Genomic DNA, 19,049 nt, shown 5'->3' with positions numbered 1-19,049 from the left:
AGAAAAAAATATACTACTACAAAATACTTAATATTCGCTAAAATAATGAATATGGTTTTTTTCTCTAGTTGTCAGAGAAACATTTAGTATTAGAATAATGTGGACATTGCAGTTATATTGCAGTGTCTCCATGGGACACACTTGATCACCATGTAACATATTTTGGGGAACATTTTATATATAAAGCCTGTCATTGATTCCCTGTGTGTTTACGTGACTATGTGCCATCGGGCTATATCAGGAAACTGCTGACGGTAGCAGCTTATCTATAGGAAATGCATGCTACTAAAAATAGGTTTCCTTATATCTGCAGAGTTGGTTTAATTGGTATCAGTTCCAAGCACGTTGAATGCAGCATGCAGGGTATACGTAATAATTGTATATGCCAATGGAAATTTAGCATTTTTATTGTGTTTTCATGTTTTCAATTAGTTTTTACATTTCATTAAGTAACAACAGCTTTTTATGGCAAAACAAATCTGCTGAGTGTGAGATGTCATCGGTACATAGAAGGTACTTACCTTATCGATACGATCTTGTTTGCAGGGGAATGAAAAAGTAAATCCCAAGGGTAGGGGAGCCCCTTTAATTCCCATGTAGTCTAGAAAATCCGCTATGCACTCAACAATGTGATCAAAAAGCTACAAGACAATCAAAGAGTAGCAAGTATGAAAACTCCGATCATACATAGCACAATGGCAATGACATTAAGCGATGCGGCGTTATACTATTACGGTATCTTTCAAAGATTGCTTTCTTAACAATAAGTATGCAATGAATGACGCTGAAAACACACTCGCCTCTTCACCAGTTCCTTGCATAATTTCTAGAGGAATGGCAAAGATCTTGTTGTACATGCGAACCGATCGCCTTCGTCCGCTGCGGATTTTGACAAGTAGTACTCTGAAGTTGGTCCCTCCAAGATCCAGGGCCAAGAACTTGCCGTGTTCTGTGACAAAAGATCATCGGTCTTAAATGTAAGTGATAAGTAAGTAATAAGTACCCATTCCAACAACACTGAATCACTAAAACCTATAGTAATGTTATCTAGTTGTAAATAGAGCAAACGAATCGCACTTAAGCGATCATCTAACAAAACATGGTGGGTCATCCTGCGAGACGTATGGTGCAGACCTCCAAGCTGCTCCTTTAAAGTGCTGCTTAATGGGCCACTTTAATAAAAGCACACACGGGGTAAATGTGACTATAGTGCGCACATCACACCCTCATAGTAAAAGGGAGTTGGTTACAAGGAAGATCTGAAACTGAGCAGCAAAGCACCAGAGACACCTTACCTTGTTTTCCAGAAAAAAAGTGAAGATATGGAGTAACTATCTCATCAGTATTAGGTATGATATCCATTTCCAAAATTAAGAATACAAATGTTATCACGCCTTGCTAACTTGCTTTCTATTCGCAGGAGCTGTTATCCCATATTTCCTCACTGAGATATATTATCAGACATCTGTGGTCTGACTGCAGCTCTGACATCGCCAACAAGAGAACGGGGAAAACTAAGATAACTCCAAAGGATAGAATAAGGACTTATAAGGTTTAAAACACATATACAGCATGAGATGTATGTGACTTCTTGGTACCTGTTCCATCAGGGGTTCCATACACATAGGTGGGTAACATTTTCACTGTTGCAGAGTCATGAGTTTCTTTCTTCAGCCCGTTCTTTAGTTCGAACATCATTCTCATTTTAATGTCCGCAAGCTTTTTGTCAGTAAGGCGCAGTAAGGACAGAACCTCATCGATTTCCTTGCGTTGAGACAAAAGCCTACAAGCTACTGCGGTCACCATAGCAGCTCCTTTGCCACTTCCACTTTCCGACAGCAGAAACCGCACATCACAATTTGGTACCAGCCTCCTAACAACTCTGTGCAACCGTTTAGCGTACCTGGGGGGGAAAAAGCAACATAATGACCAGATGGCAAACTCAACACAGTCAGTAACCTCAATGTAAGCTCAAAAGGAAACCTGTATATCAAGATAAATATTTATTTATTTATCATCTTTTTTTATCTATTTATCTCTTTTGTGAGCTAAATTATCTTTGTAAATTATGTTTATTTAACATTATATATATATATTATACCCGTATTTGGTTATGCACTATAAATCTAAACGCACTGTGGGTGAGTTTTGTAAACCGTTCCATCCATTCCTACTGTGGTCCTCATTCTGTCTAGCTTCTTATTTTCTCGGAGCTTTGTAAGAAGGGCAGCGAGGGCCGCAGCACACAGATTGACTGATCGAAAGGACACTATGGTGCAGACATGTTGCACGGCTATGCAGTCATCTTCTGTTGGTTGCAGGCCAAGGTCAGTCAAAATCTGCTTTGTGTTGTATAGGCCTTCTTTATATCTAAAAAACAAGCAGAAAATACAAAACAGACCTCAAACACCTAGCATGTGACACATTACATACAGACAGTGATGATATGCAGTTATGTTAAACCAGGGTGATGCCCCGGTTAGCAGGAGCAACATGCATTCCTTCTGACTACTGTCAACAGATGTTTATTCATCTTTCAACCTTGAAATTCCCCCTGTCCATAATTATTTTCTATGTCTGCACCTCATTTTGTGCTTCTTTTTGCGTAATGCATTAATTTGGTTTTTCGGGTTTTTGGGGAACTGCAGCTGAAATCAATAGAAGCATTTTCTAAGTTCTGCTCATTCATTGTGTAGGGTCCAAGCTATGTAGACATCCTACCAGGATGTCAAGTTAAGCAAAGACGCTTCTGAGTTCAAATTGGTGAGTACCTAAGTTCAATTTTGTTGGATTGTTTCAGATATTAACTTCCGTTATCACAACTCCATCCCTAGTTGTTATAGTTGTTCATTTAATCTAAGATAATTCACAGTAGGTAGTAAGTTAGCTACAGGCTTATGCTCTCAGAAGCAAAGTTTTACCAATCATTCCCTTCATACTTTAGTTGATACAATATCAAAGAGTTTGGGAGAACTGTGTGTTTAAGTATAACGTTTCTAGTTTACCACTAAATGTAGCATGCTTCCTAAGCCACCAATCTTGGATTTATTTCTAGGATGTTATTATTTTTGTAACCCATGTGTCTTCATATTGTATCTGTAGTTTGCTAATATTTACTTTTCCATAGCAGCTACATGACAAGTTTCAATCTTTCCCTTCGTTCGTAGAGCTGTAGATATCGAGCCACCAAACAGCAGTCCTCTCTTTGCCATCTTCAAGAGAATAAGTCGCACAAGCTCTCCCATGTACAAACCACTGATCATTTTCTCAAACCTGTTGTGAATAGGTAAAATAAATAAAATCTTACAGGTCACCAGAAATAAAAAAAGAGTTGCTAAGAAAAACTGTCCTCAGGACAAGATATTTTGTAGTAGAATTCAATATGCTTTCTTCCAGTACCTTGAAGATGCCACATCTCAGGTGGCGTGTAGATGACACACAAAATAAAATTGGTTTCATAGAAGCATACAGACATTGTCTAAAAAGTTATTTTGGGTTTGAAAGCTCTTCAAACAATTCTTTCAATAAAACCCCCATATAAAATATTTTTGAATCAGGTGTGTGAATATATCAGCACTGTGCTAAAGGAGAAGACCTCCCCTACTATTGATGAAAAAACACATCTTTCATGAACAGAAGCGACTTACAGTTGCTTTCCAGGATTAATGGATCCTAGATCAATTTCTTTGTCAAACGCTGTTCTTATGTCATCCAAAACACCATCATCTCCAAAAGCTCCCCATTCTGTGTTGATACACATTCTGCCCTCATCGCCTTCGACCAGATCAATATTACTTAGGTTCTCCATATAACAGGCATTGGTACCAGTGCCTGCAATACAGTAAATGAAGAAACAATTACATCCAAAATCCCATTGGAAACATATGGTCATCATACAAACTAATAAAATCATTCACAATCAGCTCTTTCTGAGCAAAATTAGCTGGAACCCTGGTCTGAACACCCCAAATATCCCCCAACAGCTTTCACTCTGCAATCCCTCCATCTCACTTTTCTTCTTGGCACATCTCAGTCCTTCCATCCAACTCACTCAGCACATGGCAGACTGATCTGGCCCCCTCACCAATGGGCAGGTGCCACATTTTCTGGTTAGTAGCAGCAAAATAATATGGTTTTGCTGGTTGATATTATTGGAATTTGAGCTTAGTGGAAATATGTTTTCACAGTTAACAAAATAGATAAGTTTTTTTATATTATACACATATACATATATATATGAACTTACCTAATACATTTACGGAGCTCAAAAACAATGTATGGAATTTACAGAACAAACTGGTAACGTAAGATACAGTATATATAATGAATCAGGTCTCTGCGTTATGAAAGAGGTTTATTACCAACAATGACTCCAACTTCGCACAGCTGGTCATCATATGCACAGGTCAACATGGTTCCCACTGTGTCATTCACCAGAGCCAGGACATCCACATTTGTACCCTATCAACAGAACAATACATATATATCATACTCGTACATATATACGGTAATTTTGTTTCAATTAGTATCGGATTCTAAAATATGACAGCTACATCATATTGAATTACAATGAATCAGAAAGAAACACCATAGATGATAATGGCAGTCAAGCAATTCGGATAACCAAATGTAATCTAATACAGTATTTGTTATAATGATGTCCATATATCATATTTTGTCTTCTTAATAATTATAATGAGCTTTTTATATGATACTAGTATATGCATCCTCTCTCCTTTCTTCTCTTTCTATCCTCCCTCTTCTTTTCTTCTTTTTCTTCTCTATCTCTCTCTCTGCTCCTCCCTTTCTACCTCTTGCTTTCTCTCCTTTTTTGTGTCTTTTGTTCTCAGTTATCTCTCTCCTTCTCTTTCATTCTTCTTTCTCACTTTCTTCTCAAGTTGTTTTTTTTTAATCATTTGTCCTTGCCCTCACATACAACATGATCCAGCATCCTTTCTCCTCTCTGAACACAGGATCCTGTAGCCTCTCACCTTGTAATTCAGTACCCCTTCCCCTTCAACACAACACTGTCCAGTATCCCCCTGCACACAACACAATCTGACAGCCCCATACCTTCCCTGTACATAATACTATCCGACAGTCGTTAACCTACACTTCACACTATATGGTAGCCTCTCTCCTCTCTAAACAAAAAAGGCTGACATGAGCAACAACTTGTAAGGCTTTTATATTCAGTGGTCTCTGCATCTGCTAACTTGCCCCTCACAAAGTTTTAAAATAGAATAATAGGATATGATATCATATTCCAGGGCTTCACTTCAATAGGTCTCAAAGCAGCAGTGTGGAAGCTGTTACTGAAGTACGTGCTAGAAAAGCATAGACCTTGGTCCGTTCAACATCTCAGTGGGCAATCAGATCCACTGACCTCACATTAACAAGGCATTCATGCTCAAAACGCTAAATATCATTTAATTGTGATGTTGATATCTGCGTACATTATTCATCCGCATCATCACGTATTTATGACCTACCTTTTTCTTCTGCAGAGATTTCCGCAGTGAGTTGACCACATCATTTTCTTGAACTCCTCTGATTTTAAAGTCTTTGGACCACGAAACTAAGACCGCCTTAATCCACAGATAGAGGAGGGAAAAGTTTTGTATATTAACAAGTCTGGTAAAATAAAGCATTTTAAGCGGAAAGAAAGAATACACATATAGCGCTGAATAATTTGAGGATAAAGTGGAATGCTTATTTTTATTGGATACATTTTTGTGGTGCTTGTGAAATAAAGTTGGGCATCTTGGACAAGCTTGAAAACGAACTTATAACAACTTAATTCATATTCAGAATAACCACAACTTAAACATGTATTATTATAGTATTCGCTACAATGGGATTTACTTTTAACATAACTATTTAACACAAAACACGAGTACATGTTTCTGATCTACTCATCACAAAAATATAATATAGTATTTATTACTTTACCTCGTCAAGTTTGTTCTGCTTACAGGGAAATGAAAATGTGAATCCAAGAGGAAGTTTCTCAGTTATCTGTCTTTTCTTCATGAAATCACCCAGACAGTCGGTAACATAGTCGAAAAGCTGGATTAATGGGATATTGTACTTGTCAACAGCAGAAATAAGGAACAGTATTTTCATTCTCATAAAGCTAGCGGCCAAGAAATGTATGGTGGCCAGCATATTTCATATAAGTGCCGTTCATTGTAAATAACTTCAAACATAAAAGAAATACAAGCTTAAAGCAGATCTTTTGCAGATTGCTATTGGGGAAATGAATGACATGAACTGAATGAGATAATGCTGGCTGTGCCATAGGCTGGAGACTCAAGTTATTAGCAAGGTTGGCGGGTTAATATTCGGACATACTTCTGCCCCGTTTCCTGTTCTTATCTCGGTAGGCATTGGGTAGAATTGGCTGTCCATCTGCACCGTCTGCTGTCCATCTTCAGACACCTTCACCCTCAAAACTCTGAATTTGGAGCCCCCAAGGTCAAGAGCTAGGAAGTCTCCCTTTTCTGTTAAGACAAAAAGAGGTTTTGCTTTTTTACTGGTATATTTGATGTTTTGTTTTTATTTACTAAACTCAACTTTTATTTGAACTCTTTACTGCTTCTTTACCTCCAGCCCCTTTCTGAAGTGACACTCAGGGCCGGACTGGGACTGAAAAGCAGCCCTGGAAAACTTTGGGGACCAGCCCCATATAGTTTATCTCACGGTGAAGCTCTTATACCCACACGCACCCCTTAAACACACCCGAGTCACACTATGTGCCATTCTTTTTATCTCATTATTTGTATTAAAATGCCAGAAAGCAAAAGTGTTAAGAGGCCCTAATAAATTAAATACATTACACATAATGGGATCAAAACATTTGCTACTGCGAACATTTTTAGATGAAAAAGTTCCATTTTATTCAGTGGAACAAAACACTGATCACATTATTCTTCATGATATTCTGGTAAGAAACTTTTATTTCTTTATTAATTCATGTAGACTATTTTTTTCCATATTTAATAAAAGCTATGATTGAGACATGTTTGGTTTTTATTTCCTTTCATTTGACAACCTACCCCCGAGTTATGCACCTCTGCCCCCAGGCTTGCCACTCTGCCCCCTGATATGCCTTCTAACCCCCTATATGCCACTCTGCCTCCAGAAATGCCTTATACCCCCTATATGCCACTCTGTCCCATGATATGCCTTCTAATCCCCTATATGCCACTCTGTCCCATGATATGCCTTCTAACCCCCTATATGCCACTCTGCCATATAGGAGGTTAAAAGGCATATCATGGGACATTTTTGTTTACTTTATATGGCAAGCCGATCCAGCTTGCCATATTAAATAAAAAATAATATATGCCACTCTGTCCCATGATATGCCTTCTAACCCCCTATATGCCACTCTGCCATATAGGGGGTTAAAAGGCATATCATGGGACAGAGTGGCATGAAGGGGGTTAAAAGGCATATCATGGGGCACTCTGCCTCCAGAAAAGCCTTATATACCCTCCTATATGCTCCTCTGCCCCATGATATACCTTTTAACCCCCTTTATGCCACTCTGCCTCCAGATATGCCTTTTGACCCCCTATATGTCACTCTGCATCCAGAAATGCCTTATACCCCTATATGCAACTCTGGCATATAGGGGGTTAAAAGGCATATCATGGGACAGAGTGGCATATAGGGGGGTATAAGGCATTTCTGGAGGCAGAGTGGCATATAGGGGGACACACTTACATACACACACATGCCGATTTTTTTTGTTTTTAACAAATACAAAAAACATTATACAGTACAAAAAATACATTATTTTACTCACCTTCTACTTCTCTTGACTTCCTGGTAGCTGCACACTGTTCTCCTCTATGCTGACAGGATGCCACTGACCTGACATCCGGTGCTGCAGCAGTCTGAGTGCGAGGGGGCGGAGCTTCCACCTCACGCTGCTCCCATCACTATGCAGCCATCAGACTGCTGGGAATGTAATCTAAACGGCCGGTGCGTGCTGATGCCGGCTTGCCATATAAAGAAAAAAAAAAGTATTAAAGCAGAGGCGGCCGGCGGCATCAGCACGCACCGACCGTTTAGATTACATTCCCAGCAATCTGATGGCCGCATAGTGATGGAAGCAGCGTGAGGGGTGAAAGGTCAGTGCGAGGGGGCGGAGCTTAAACCCCTCACACTGCTCCCATCACTAGACGGCCATCGCACCCAGCGGCCGCTTTGATTAGATTTCGGGCAGCCTGGGGGGCAATTGCCCCCCTGCCCAGCCCGCCCCTGGCACCGAGGGAGGCGTTCAATGCAATTTGCAGCCACTCAGCGGCTGTCTTCATGGTTAGTCTGCCGGCCGCCCAGCCCACGGGCCTTCCGGCCCACCGGGAAATTTCCCGGTATCCCGGTGGGCCAGTCCGGCCCTGCATCAATAGGTTCACCGTATGGGTAAATACACAAATGTTTGTAAATATATATGGGGGGTAAATGTTCCAACCCACACCAGCCAAAGCATATAATAAAGAAAGCAATTACTTTTACTATCTCCTATGTAAAACATCTTTATAAATTGTTCTGTTTAATACAGGTAATGAATGCAAATCGTTACTTTGTTATTAGTTATTTATTTCATATACAACCAAAAAAATGTTTGCTCTTCCAAGTCCAATTAGTCTGATTCTATTATTAAAACATTCAGAAAATATCCTGCTGGTATCTAGTAACTAAGCCCTGCTGACAACACCAAGCTCCTACTATTATGTCATAGAATCTTTGTGATGTCATTGTTGATACCCATGTAAACTCAAGTCAGACAAAGCTTTCCATCAGTAGAGCAGCAGGTGGTCAGGAGTGTTCTACAGATCTAGCTTTGGTACCATTGCTCTTAGCGTGTTCTTCAGGAGATTAACCATGGATGAGAGATACGATGAGGTATGAATAGTTTGGGCCAGATTTCATTTCTACACAAAGATTATTTCTATGACGATATCAAAATGTGAAGAAAAAGATGTTTTATGTTCTTTCTATTTGCAGGAAAACTATTTCACAACACCTCCACAGTTTGGTGTTAATGAGGAAGGCCTTTCTGTCCTTACCATCACTGAAGGTGGCATTTTCATCACCACCTATATGGACGATGGCCTTTCAGTCATGAACATTTCGTACTACGGTGTTTCCATCCTTACCGTTAATGTCTATGGCATTTCCATCACGACCATTACCAGAGATGGCCTTTCCATCATTACCATCGCCGGTGATGAAGAGGAGGAGGAGGATAATACTGGATATTACCCCGCGCCTCCTGCCTTGGAAGAGGAAATAGAGACTCCCTGGGCCCATACGGTCAGTTCTTAGGTTCTGTTTAAATAATTTACTAATGATTTAATTTTATAAATTTAATTCAATATTTTGAATTCATGATAATTTTAAGAAAAATATGATTTACTTTCTTTCTATTCGCAGGCCAATAACCTCCCAACTCCTAACCCATTTGGCTTAAATGAGGAGGACTGTTACATCTTTATGCCAGATGAGGATGAGGAAGAGGACGAGGAGGAAGACAGAGAGGAGGAAGAATTGGTGGAGGACAATGACCTCCCGACTCCTAACCCATTTGGCTTTGAGGAGGAGGACTGTTACATCTTTATGCCAGATGACACAGAGGAGGAGGACGACGAGGAGGAGGACGAGGAGGAGGACGAGTCGGTGGAGGACAATAATCTCCCGACTCCTAACCGATTTGGCTTAAATGAGGAGGACTGTTACATCCTAATGCCAGATGAGGATGAGGAAGAGGACGAGGAGGAAGACAGGGAGGAGGAAGAATTGGTGGAGGACAATGACCTCCCGACTCCTAACCCATTTGGCTTTGAGGAGGAGGACTGTTACATCTTTATGCCAGATGACACAGAGGAGGAGGACGAGGAGGAGGACGAGGAGGAGGAAGAGTCGGTGGAGGACAATAACCTCCCGACTCCTAACCGATTTGGCTTAAATGAGGAGGACTGTTACATCCTAATGCCAGATGAGGATGAGGAAGAGGACGAGGAGGAAGACAGGGAGGAGGAAGAATTGGTGGAGGACAATGACCTCCCGACTCCTAACCCATTTGGCTTTGAGGAGGAGGACTGTTACATCCTAATGCCATATAACACAGAGGAGAAGGACAAGGAGGAGGATGAGGAGGAGGAAGAGTCGTTGGAGGACAATAACCTCCCTACTCCTTACCCATTTGACATTTTCATCTTAATGCCAGATGACACAGAGGAGAAGGACAAGGAGGAGGACGACTCGGAAGAGAACAACAACCTCCCTACTCCTCACCCAAAATATGATGATATCATTATTTCTGATGATGATGCAGATGGGGAGGATAAGGAGAAAGAGGAGGATGAGGAGGAGGAAAAGGAGGATAAGGAGGATGAGGAAGAAGAGGAGGCTGGCAAACATGGGTGCTTTCCCTGCAAATGGAGACCCAAGATCAGATCAAGCCAAAAAACACCTGGCCGCCTGGGCAGACTCCTGTCATTATGGAAGAGGAGGATTATGAAGAAGGGCGTGCGTGTGGATGATTTAAGTCATCGCATTTGTTGTTGTTTGTAGAATAAGTTAGTATGTTAAAAATAAAAATGTTGCGTTGCATTAAACACAAGATTCTGTCTTATATTATCTGTAAGACTCAACAATAAACTCTCACCATGTACTTCCATCACCAGGACCAACCCTACAGAACTTTCTACCTGCTCCGTCTGACCATTTACTAAAAAACCCTACTTTACAGCAAACAGACACATGCAGGCCCGGACTGGCCATCAGGCACACCGGGCATTTGCCCGATGGGCCGGGCCGGGGCAGGGCCGCGGCAGGGCCGGATTGACTTAGGGGCTAATGGAGCTGCAGCTCCAGGCCCCTACCTTAAAATAGGCCCAGTCAGGACCGGACTGACTGGGCCTATGCGGCCGTCCTTAATGCAGGGCAAAAGGGGCACCTGCCCCTTAAGCCCGCAGCAACTGCGACCGGGCCCGCAACTCTAGCAGCGGGCCCGCTACTTACCGGCAGATGCGCGTGAGCAGCGTCTCTTCTACCGCCAGGGGGACGCAGGAATCCAACGGAACCATGTGACGTACGTCACGTACGTCACATGACCCTGCTGCGCCTCTGCTTCCCCTGTGCAGATCTGCAGAAGTCTGCGAGCGACGCGTACGTCATTAGTTCAGGTAAGGGGGTGAGGGAGGCTGTATGGAGTATGTGAGATTGAATGAAAGAATGAATTAATGAGTATATGTGAAGGAGTGAGTGAATGAATGTTTGTGAATGAGTATATGTAAATGAGTATCTGAATGAGGGAATTAATGAGTATCAGTGTATGAATGAATATCTGAATGAGTGAATGATTATCTGTGAATTAGTGAATAAATATTTGTGAAAGAGTGAATGAATATGTGTCTGTGATAGCATGGATGTGTAAGGGGGGCAAAGATGCCACAAGCAGGCTGTTTTGGTGGCAAAGATGCCACAGGCAGGCTGTTTTGGTGGCAAAGATGCCACAGGCAGGCTGTTTTGGTGGCAAAGTTGCCACAGGCAAGCTGTTTTGGGGGCAAAGATGCCACAGGCAGTCTGAGTGAAACCGTCCGTGGAAACCCTCCGGATGTGGGTGTCAGTGTGGCAAAGCCTGTCCAGGTGTTTGTGATTGGGTGTCAGTGTGGCAGAGCCTGTCCTGTTGTGTGTGTGTTTGGGTGTCGGTGTGGCAGAGCCTGTCCTGGTGTGTGTTTGTGTATAGGTGTTGGTGTGACAGAGCCTGCCCTGGTGTGTGTGTTTGGGTGTCGGTGTGACAGAGCCTGTCCTGGTGTGTTTGGGTGTCGGTGTGCCTGTCCAGAGCCTGTCCTGGTGTGTGTGTCTGGGTGTCAGTGTGGCAGAGCATGTCCGGATGTGTGTATCTGGGTGTCAGTGTGTCAGAGCCTGTCCTAGTGTGTGTGTTCGGGTGTCAGTGTGGCAGAGCCTGTCCTGGGGCGTGTGTCCCCAGCACTCCAATCAGCTTCCAATCCTTAGGTTACTTTATTCAAAGAAAGCAAAACAAAAAAGCAACGTTTCGACCAAACGTTGTTATTTTTGTTATGCTTTCTGTTTTTGTTTTGCCCTTTTTTCCTGCTAGCTCCCAGCTTCCTGGGAGTTGAGTGCTGAACCATTTCTTCTATTTTTAACTGTCCTGGTGTGTGTGTGTGTGTGTGTTTGGATGTCGGTGTGGCAGAGCCTGTCCTGGTGTGTGTGTGTTTGGATGTCGGTGTGGCAGAGCCTGTCCTGGTGCGTGTGTCTGGGTGTCGGTGTGGAAAAGCCCGTCCTGGTGTGTGTGTTTGTTTATCTGCTTCCTTAATTTACACTAGGAACTATTTCATTTTTACTTATCCAGAGATAAAAGTAAAAAAGGGGGTCTTCCAATAACGAGTGCAGACGGGGGGCATTGGGGTAATTGCCGGATTGATGCAGCAACAAGGTATTCTACTCCAGACGCAACCGATTGCTAGCTCTTTAGCTTTTATACAACCTTAAAAGTCTCATCATTAGCCGAATGAAAGGCAGTAGGGAGCCCTGTTGTATACAGCACAGGGGGGAGGAGTTATTACTGTATACAGCGCTAGGGGTTATTACTGTATACAGCACTGGGGGGTTATTACTGTATACAGCGCTGGGGGGGTTATTACTGTATACAGCGCTAGGGGTTATTACTGTATACAGCACTGGCGGGGTTATTACTGTATACAGCACTGGCGGGGTTATTACCGTTTACAGCACTGGGGGGGTTATTACTGTATACAGCGCTGGGGGTTTATCTTAAGGGTCTTTTAATCCAGGATGTGTGCTGTTCATCAATTATTACAAAGTATATATATATATAAATAAATAAGATAAAGAACAATTGACCTGCTTTTGTCATATATTAATTCACCGTATTTCCCATGTTCTGTATGGTTTTTTGGAAAAGACTTCAGCAAAGAATATCTCAAGATTCCCAACCATCTAATCAATGAACCATCTTCATCACTTTCAACAGAGCTTTCAATTATTATTATTATTATTGTTATTATAATAATAATTATTATTATTATTAACAACATTATTATTATTATTATTATTATTATTATATATTATTTATGACTGGTATCAGATTAAAACAATGTTTTACCCAGTTGTGGTTTTCGCCCCATTATATATAATGTTCGCAGACAGCTGCATATTAGCCATTTCCACTAAACAACCATTGCTGGGGGGCACTGTAGGAACAATATATAGGGGGGCACATTAGATACCACAGTCAAAACTGGGGGGGGGGATTAATAATTCCCACTATTAAATCATACCACTGAAAAAAACATAAATATACATACATATACAGTATATATATATATTCCGGTCCCTCTGATGTAACAAAATGAGTGTCCACTTATCTATCGGATCACTCAGATTACCAGCCATGGCTAAAGGTTTGAATCTCACCTTCGCGGCAAACCAATCCTTTTCACTGGCATACCTCTACCCCTTCGGCTGTTCCATGTATCTACTACCATCCATAGGTTCACCGTATGGGTAAATACACAAATGTTTGTAAATATATATGGGGGGTAAATGTTCCAACCCACACCAGCCAAAGCATATAATAAAGAAAGCAATTACTTTTACTATCTCCTATATAAAACATCTTTAGAAATTGTTCTGTTTAATACAGGCAATGAATGCAAATCGTTACTTTGTTATTAGTTATTTATTTCATAAACAACCAAAAAAATGTTTGCTCTTCCAAGTCCAATTAGTCTGATTCTATTATTAAAACATTCAGAAAATATCCTGCTGGTATCTAGTAACTAAGCCCTGCTCACAACACCAAGCTCCTACTATTATGTCATAGAATCTTTGTGATGTCATTGTTGATACCCATGTAAGCTCAAGTCAGACAAAGCTTTCCATCAGTAGAGCAGCAGGTGGTCAGGAGTGTTCTACAGATCTAGCTTTGGTACCATTGCTCTTAGCGTGTTCTTCAGGAGATTAACCATGGATGAGAGATACGATGAGGTATGAATGGTTTGGGCCAGATTTCATTTCTACACAAAGATTATTTCTATCAAGATATCAAAATGTGAAGAAAAGGATGTTTTATGTTCTTTCTATTTGCAGGAAAACTATTTCACAACACCTCCACAGTTTGGTGTTAATGAGGAAGGCCTTTCTGTCCTTACCATCACTGAAGGTGGCATTTTCATCACCACCTATATGGACGATGGCCTTTCCATCATGAACATTTCGTACTACGGTGTTTTCATCCTTACCGTTAATGTCTACGGCATTTCCATCACAACCATTACCAGAGATGGCCTTTCCATCATTACCATCGCCGGTGATGAAGAGAAGGAGGAGGATGATACTGGATATTACCCCGAGCCTCCTCCCTTGGAAAAAATAGAGACTCCCTGGGCCCATACGGTCAGTTCTTAGGTTCTGTTTAAATAATTTACTAATGATTTAATTTTATAAATTTAATTCAATATTTTGAATTCATGATAATTTTAAGAAAAATATGATTTACTTTCTTTCTATTCGCAGGCCAATAACCTCCCAACTCCTAACCCATTTGGCTTAAATGAGGAGGACTGTTACATCTTTATGCCAGATGAGGATGAGGAAGAGGATGAGGAGGAAGACAGAGAGGAGGAAGAATTGGTGGAGGACAACGACCTCCCGACTCCTAACCCATTTGGCTTTGAGGAGGAGGACTGTTACATCTTTATGCCAGATGACACAGAGGAGGAGGACGACGAGGAGGAGGACAAGGAGGAGGACGAGGAGGAGGACGAGTCGGTGGAGGACAATAACCTCCCGACTCCTAACCGATTTGGCTTAAATGAGGAGGACTGTTACATCCTAATGCCAGATGAGGATGAGGAAGAGGACGAGGAGGAAGACAGGGAGGAGGAAGAATTGGTGGAGGACAATGACCTCCCGACTCCTAACCCATTTGGCTTTGAGGAGGAGGACTGTTACATCTTTATGCCAGATGACACAGAGGAGGAGGACGAGGAGGAAGACGGGGAGGAGGAAGAATTGGTGGAGGACAATGACCTCCCGACTCCTAACCCATTTGGCTTTGAGGAGGAAGACTGTTACATCTTTATGCCAGATGACACAGATGAGGAGGACGAGGAGGAGGAAGAGTCGTTGGAGGACAATAACCTCCCTTCTCCTTACCCATTTGACATTTTCATCTTAATGCCAGATGACACAGAGGAGAAAGACAAGGAGGAGGACGACTCGGAGGAGAACAACAACCTCCCTACTCCTCACCCAAAATATGATGATATCATTATTTCTGATGATGATGCAGATGGGGAGGATAAGGAGAAAGAGGAGGATGAGGAGGAGGAAAAGGAGGAGAAGGAGGATGAGGAAGAGGAGGCTGGCAAACATGGGTGCTTTCCCTGCAAATGGAGACCCAAGATCAGATCAAGCCAAAAAACACCGGGCCTCCTGGGCAGACTCCTGTCATTCTGGAATAGGAGGATTATGAAGAAGGGCGTGCGTGTGGATGATTAAGTCATCGCATTTGTTGTTGCTTGTAGAATAAGTTAGAATAAGTTAGAATACGTTAGAATAAGTTAGTATGTTAAAAATAAAAATGTTGCGTTGCATTAAACACAGGATTATGTCTTATATTATCTGTGAAACTCAACAATAAATTCTCACCAGATCCTTCCATCACCAGGACCAACCTCACAGAAGTCTCTGCCTGCTCCGTCCAACCATTTACTAAAAAACCCTACTTTACAGCAAACGTAAAAAACACGGAACCTGCCGGCAGATCACTCACTGTATTATCCTCTACAACTTCCGCTGGGAGGCTGTTCCACTCATCTACTACCCTGTCACTAAACTAAAATCTCTTTACATCTAAGCCTCTGGCTCTTTAGAATGACACTTTCTAATGACCTTAATACTCAGGGCTAACACGTCTGGCAATTAATGGCCAAATACAGGTTCTAACTAGATAGCTGAATGCTTAGTAGGCAAACAGACTCTTGTTTTCGAAGAAAGGGGGTCTTCCAATAACGAGTGCAGACGGGGGGCATTGGGGTAATTGCCGGATTGATGCAGCAACAAGGTGTTCTACTCCAGACGTAACCGATTGCTAGCTATTTAGCTTTTATAGAACCTTAAAAGTCTCATCATTAGCCGAATGAAAGGCAGTAGGGAGCCCTGTTGTATACAGCACAGGGGGGAGGAGTTATTACTGTATACAGCGCTAGGGGGTTATTACTGTATACAGCACTGGGGGGTTATTACTGTATACAGCGCTAGGGGTTATTACTGTATGCAGCACTGGGGGGGTTATTACTGTTTACAGCACTGGGGGGTTATTACTGTATACAGCACTGGGGGATTATCTTAAGGGTATTTTAATTATCCAGGATGTGTGCTATTCATCAATTATTACAAAGTATATATATATATATAAATAAATAAGATAAAGAACAATTGACCTGCTTGTGTCATATATTAATTCACCGTATTTCCCATGTTCTGTATGTTTTTTTGGAAAAGACTACAGCTAAGAATATCTCAAGATTCCCAACCATCTAATCAATGAACCATCTTCATCACTAACAGAGCTTTCAATTATTATTATTATTATTATTATTATTATTATTATTATTATATATTATTTATGACTGGTATCAGATTAAAACAATGTTTTACCCAGTTGTGGTTTTCGTCCCATTATATATAATGTTCGCAGACAGCTGCATATTAACCATTTCCACTAAACAACCATAGCTGGGGGACACTGTAGGAACAATATATGGGGGGGGCACATTAGATACCACAGTCAAAACTGAGGGGGGGATTAATAATTCCCACTATTAAATCATACCATTGAAAAAAACATAAATATACATACATATACAGTATATATATATATATATTCCGGTCCCTCTGATGTAACAAAATGAGTGTCCACTTATCTATCAGATCACTCAGATTACCAGCCATGGCTAAAGGTTTGAATCTCACCTTCGCGGCAAACCAATCCTTGTCACTGGCATACCTCTACCCCTTCGGCAGTTCCATGTATCTACTACCATCCATAGGTTCACCATATGGGTAAATATACAAATGTTTGTAAATATATATGGGGGGTAAATGTTCCAACCCACACCAGCCAAAGCATATAATAAAGAAAGCAATTACTTTTACTATCTCCTATATAAAACATCTTTATAAATTGTTCTGTTTAATACAGGCAATGAATGCAAATCGTTACTTTGTTATTAGTTATTTATTTCATAAACAACCAAAAAAATGTTTGCTCTTCCAAGTCCAATTAGTCTGATTCTATTATTAAAACATTCAGAAAATATCCTGCTGGTATCTAGTAACTAAGCCCTGCTCACAACACCAAGCTCCTACTATTATGTCATAGAATCTTTGTGATGTCATTGTTGATACCCATGTAAGCTCAAGTCAGACAAAGCTTTCCATCAGTAGAGCAGCAGGTGGTCAGGAGTGTTCTACAGATCTAGCTTTGGTACCATTGCTCTTAGCGTGTTCTTCAGGAGATTAACCATGGATGAGAGATACGATGAGGTATGAATGGTTTGGGCCAGATTTCATTTCTACACAAAGATTATTTCTATCAAGATATCAAAATGTGAAGAAAAGGATGTTTTATGTTCTTTCTATTTGAAGGAAAACTATTTCACAACACCTCCACAGTTTGGTGTTAATGAGGAAGGCCTTTCTGTCCTTACCATCACTGAAGGTGGCATTTTCATCACCACCTATATGGACGATGGCCTTTCCATCATGAACATTTCGTACTACGGTGTTTTCATCCTTACCGTTAATGTCTACGGCATTTCCATCACAACCATTACCAGAGATGGCCTTTCCATCATTACCATCGCCGGTGATGAAGAGGAGGAGGAGGATGATACTGGATATTACCCCGAGCCTCCTCCCTTGGAAGAAATAGAGACTCCCTGGGCCCATACGGTCAGTTCTTAGGTTCTGTTTAAATAATTTACTAATGATTTAATTTTATAAATTTAATTCAATATTTTGAATTCATGATAATTTTAAGAAAAATATGATTTACTTTCTTTCTATTCGCAGGCCAATAACCTCCCAACTCCTAACCCATTTGGCTTAAATGAGGAGGACTGTTACATCTTTATGCCAGATGAGGATGAGGAGGAAGACAGAGAGGAGGAAGAATTGGTGGAGGACAATGACCTCCCGACTCCTAACCCATTTGGCTTTGATGAGGAGGACTGTTACATCTTTATGCCAGATGACGACGAGGAGGACGAGGAGGAGGACGAGGAGGAGGAAGAGTCGGTGGAGGACAATAACCTCCCGACTCCTAACCGATTTGGCTTAAATGAGGAGGACTGTTACATCCTAATGCCAGATGAGGATGAGGAAGAGGACGAGGAGGAAGACAGAGAGGAGGAAGAATTGGTGGAGGACAATGACCTCCCGACTCCTAACCCATTTGGCTTTGAGGAGGAGGACTGTTACATCTTTATGCCAGATGACACAGAGGAGGAGGACGACGAGGAGGAGGACAAGGAGGAGGACGAGGAGGAGGACGAGACGGTGGAGGACAATAACCTCCCGACTCCTAACCGATTTGGCTTAAATGAGGAGGACTGTTACATCCTAATGCCAGATGAGGATGAGGAAGAGGACGAGGAGGAAGACAGGGAGGAGGAAGAATTGGTGGAGGACAATGACCTCCCGACTCCTAACCCATTTGGCTTTGAGGAGGAGGACTGTTACATCTTTATGCCAGATGACACAGAGGAGGAGGACGAGGAGGAAGACGGGGAGGAGGAAGAATTGGTGGAGGAAAATGACCTCCCGACTCCTAACCCATTTGGCTTTGAGGAGGAGGACTGTTACATCTTTATGCCAGATGACACAGATGAGGAGGACGAGGAGGAGGAAGAGTCGTTGGAGGACAATAACCTCCCTACTCCTTACCCATTTGACATTTTCATCTTAATGCCAGATGACAC

General features: G+C 41.7%; 1 protein-coding gene across 1 annotated transcript in view; it reads right to left on the bottom strand.

Annotated features, from left to right (window-relative positions):
• LOC149298919 (hexokinase HKDC1-like) overlaps positions 1–19,049 on the bottom strand; it is a 31,038-nt gene that overhangs the window by 5,622 nt on the left and 6,367 nt on the right. Inside the window, exons 3-12 of the mRNA XM_089486776.1 lie at positions 6,355–6,503; positions 5,953–6,069; positions 5,493–5,588; positions 4,362–4,461; positions 3,648–3,831; positions 3,118–3,273; positions 2,137–2,370; positions 1,599–1,903; positions 801–949; positions 522–641 (exon numbers count right to left, since the gene is read on the bottom strand). Coding sequence (XP_089342902.1) covers positions 522–641; positions 801–949; positions 1,599–1,903; positions 2,137–2,370; positions 3,118–3,273; positions 3,648–3,831; positions 4,362–4,461; positions 5,493–5,588; positions 5,953–6,069; positions 6,355–6,503 — 1,610 coding nt within the window. The remainder of the gene's footprint in view (positions 1–521; positions 642–800; positions 950–1,598; positions 1,904–2,136; positions 2,371–3,117; positions 3,274–3,647; positions 3,832–4,361; positions 4,462–5,492; positions 5,589–5,952; positions 6,070–6,354; positions 6,504–19,049) is intronic.

The sequence above is a fragment of the Sceloporus occidentalis genome, unplaced genomic scaffold (genome assembly GCF_023333645.1).
Source record: "Sceloporus occidentalis isolate IW3139 unplaced genomic scaffold, rSceOcc1.0.p SCAF_30, whole genome shotgun sequence".
NCBI lineage: Eukaryota > Metazoa > Chordata > Lepidosauria > Squamata > Phrynosomatidae > Sceloporus > Sceloporus occidentalis.
The sequence above is the reverse complement of the archived record's forward strand: the minus strand, read 5'-3'. Positions and strand labels throughout refer to the sequence as shown.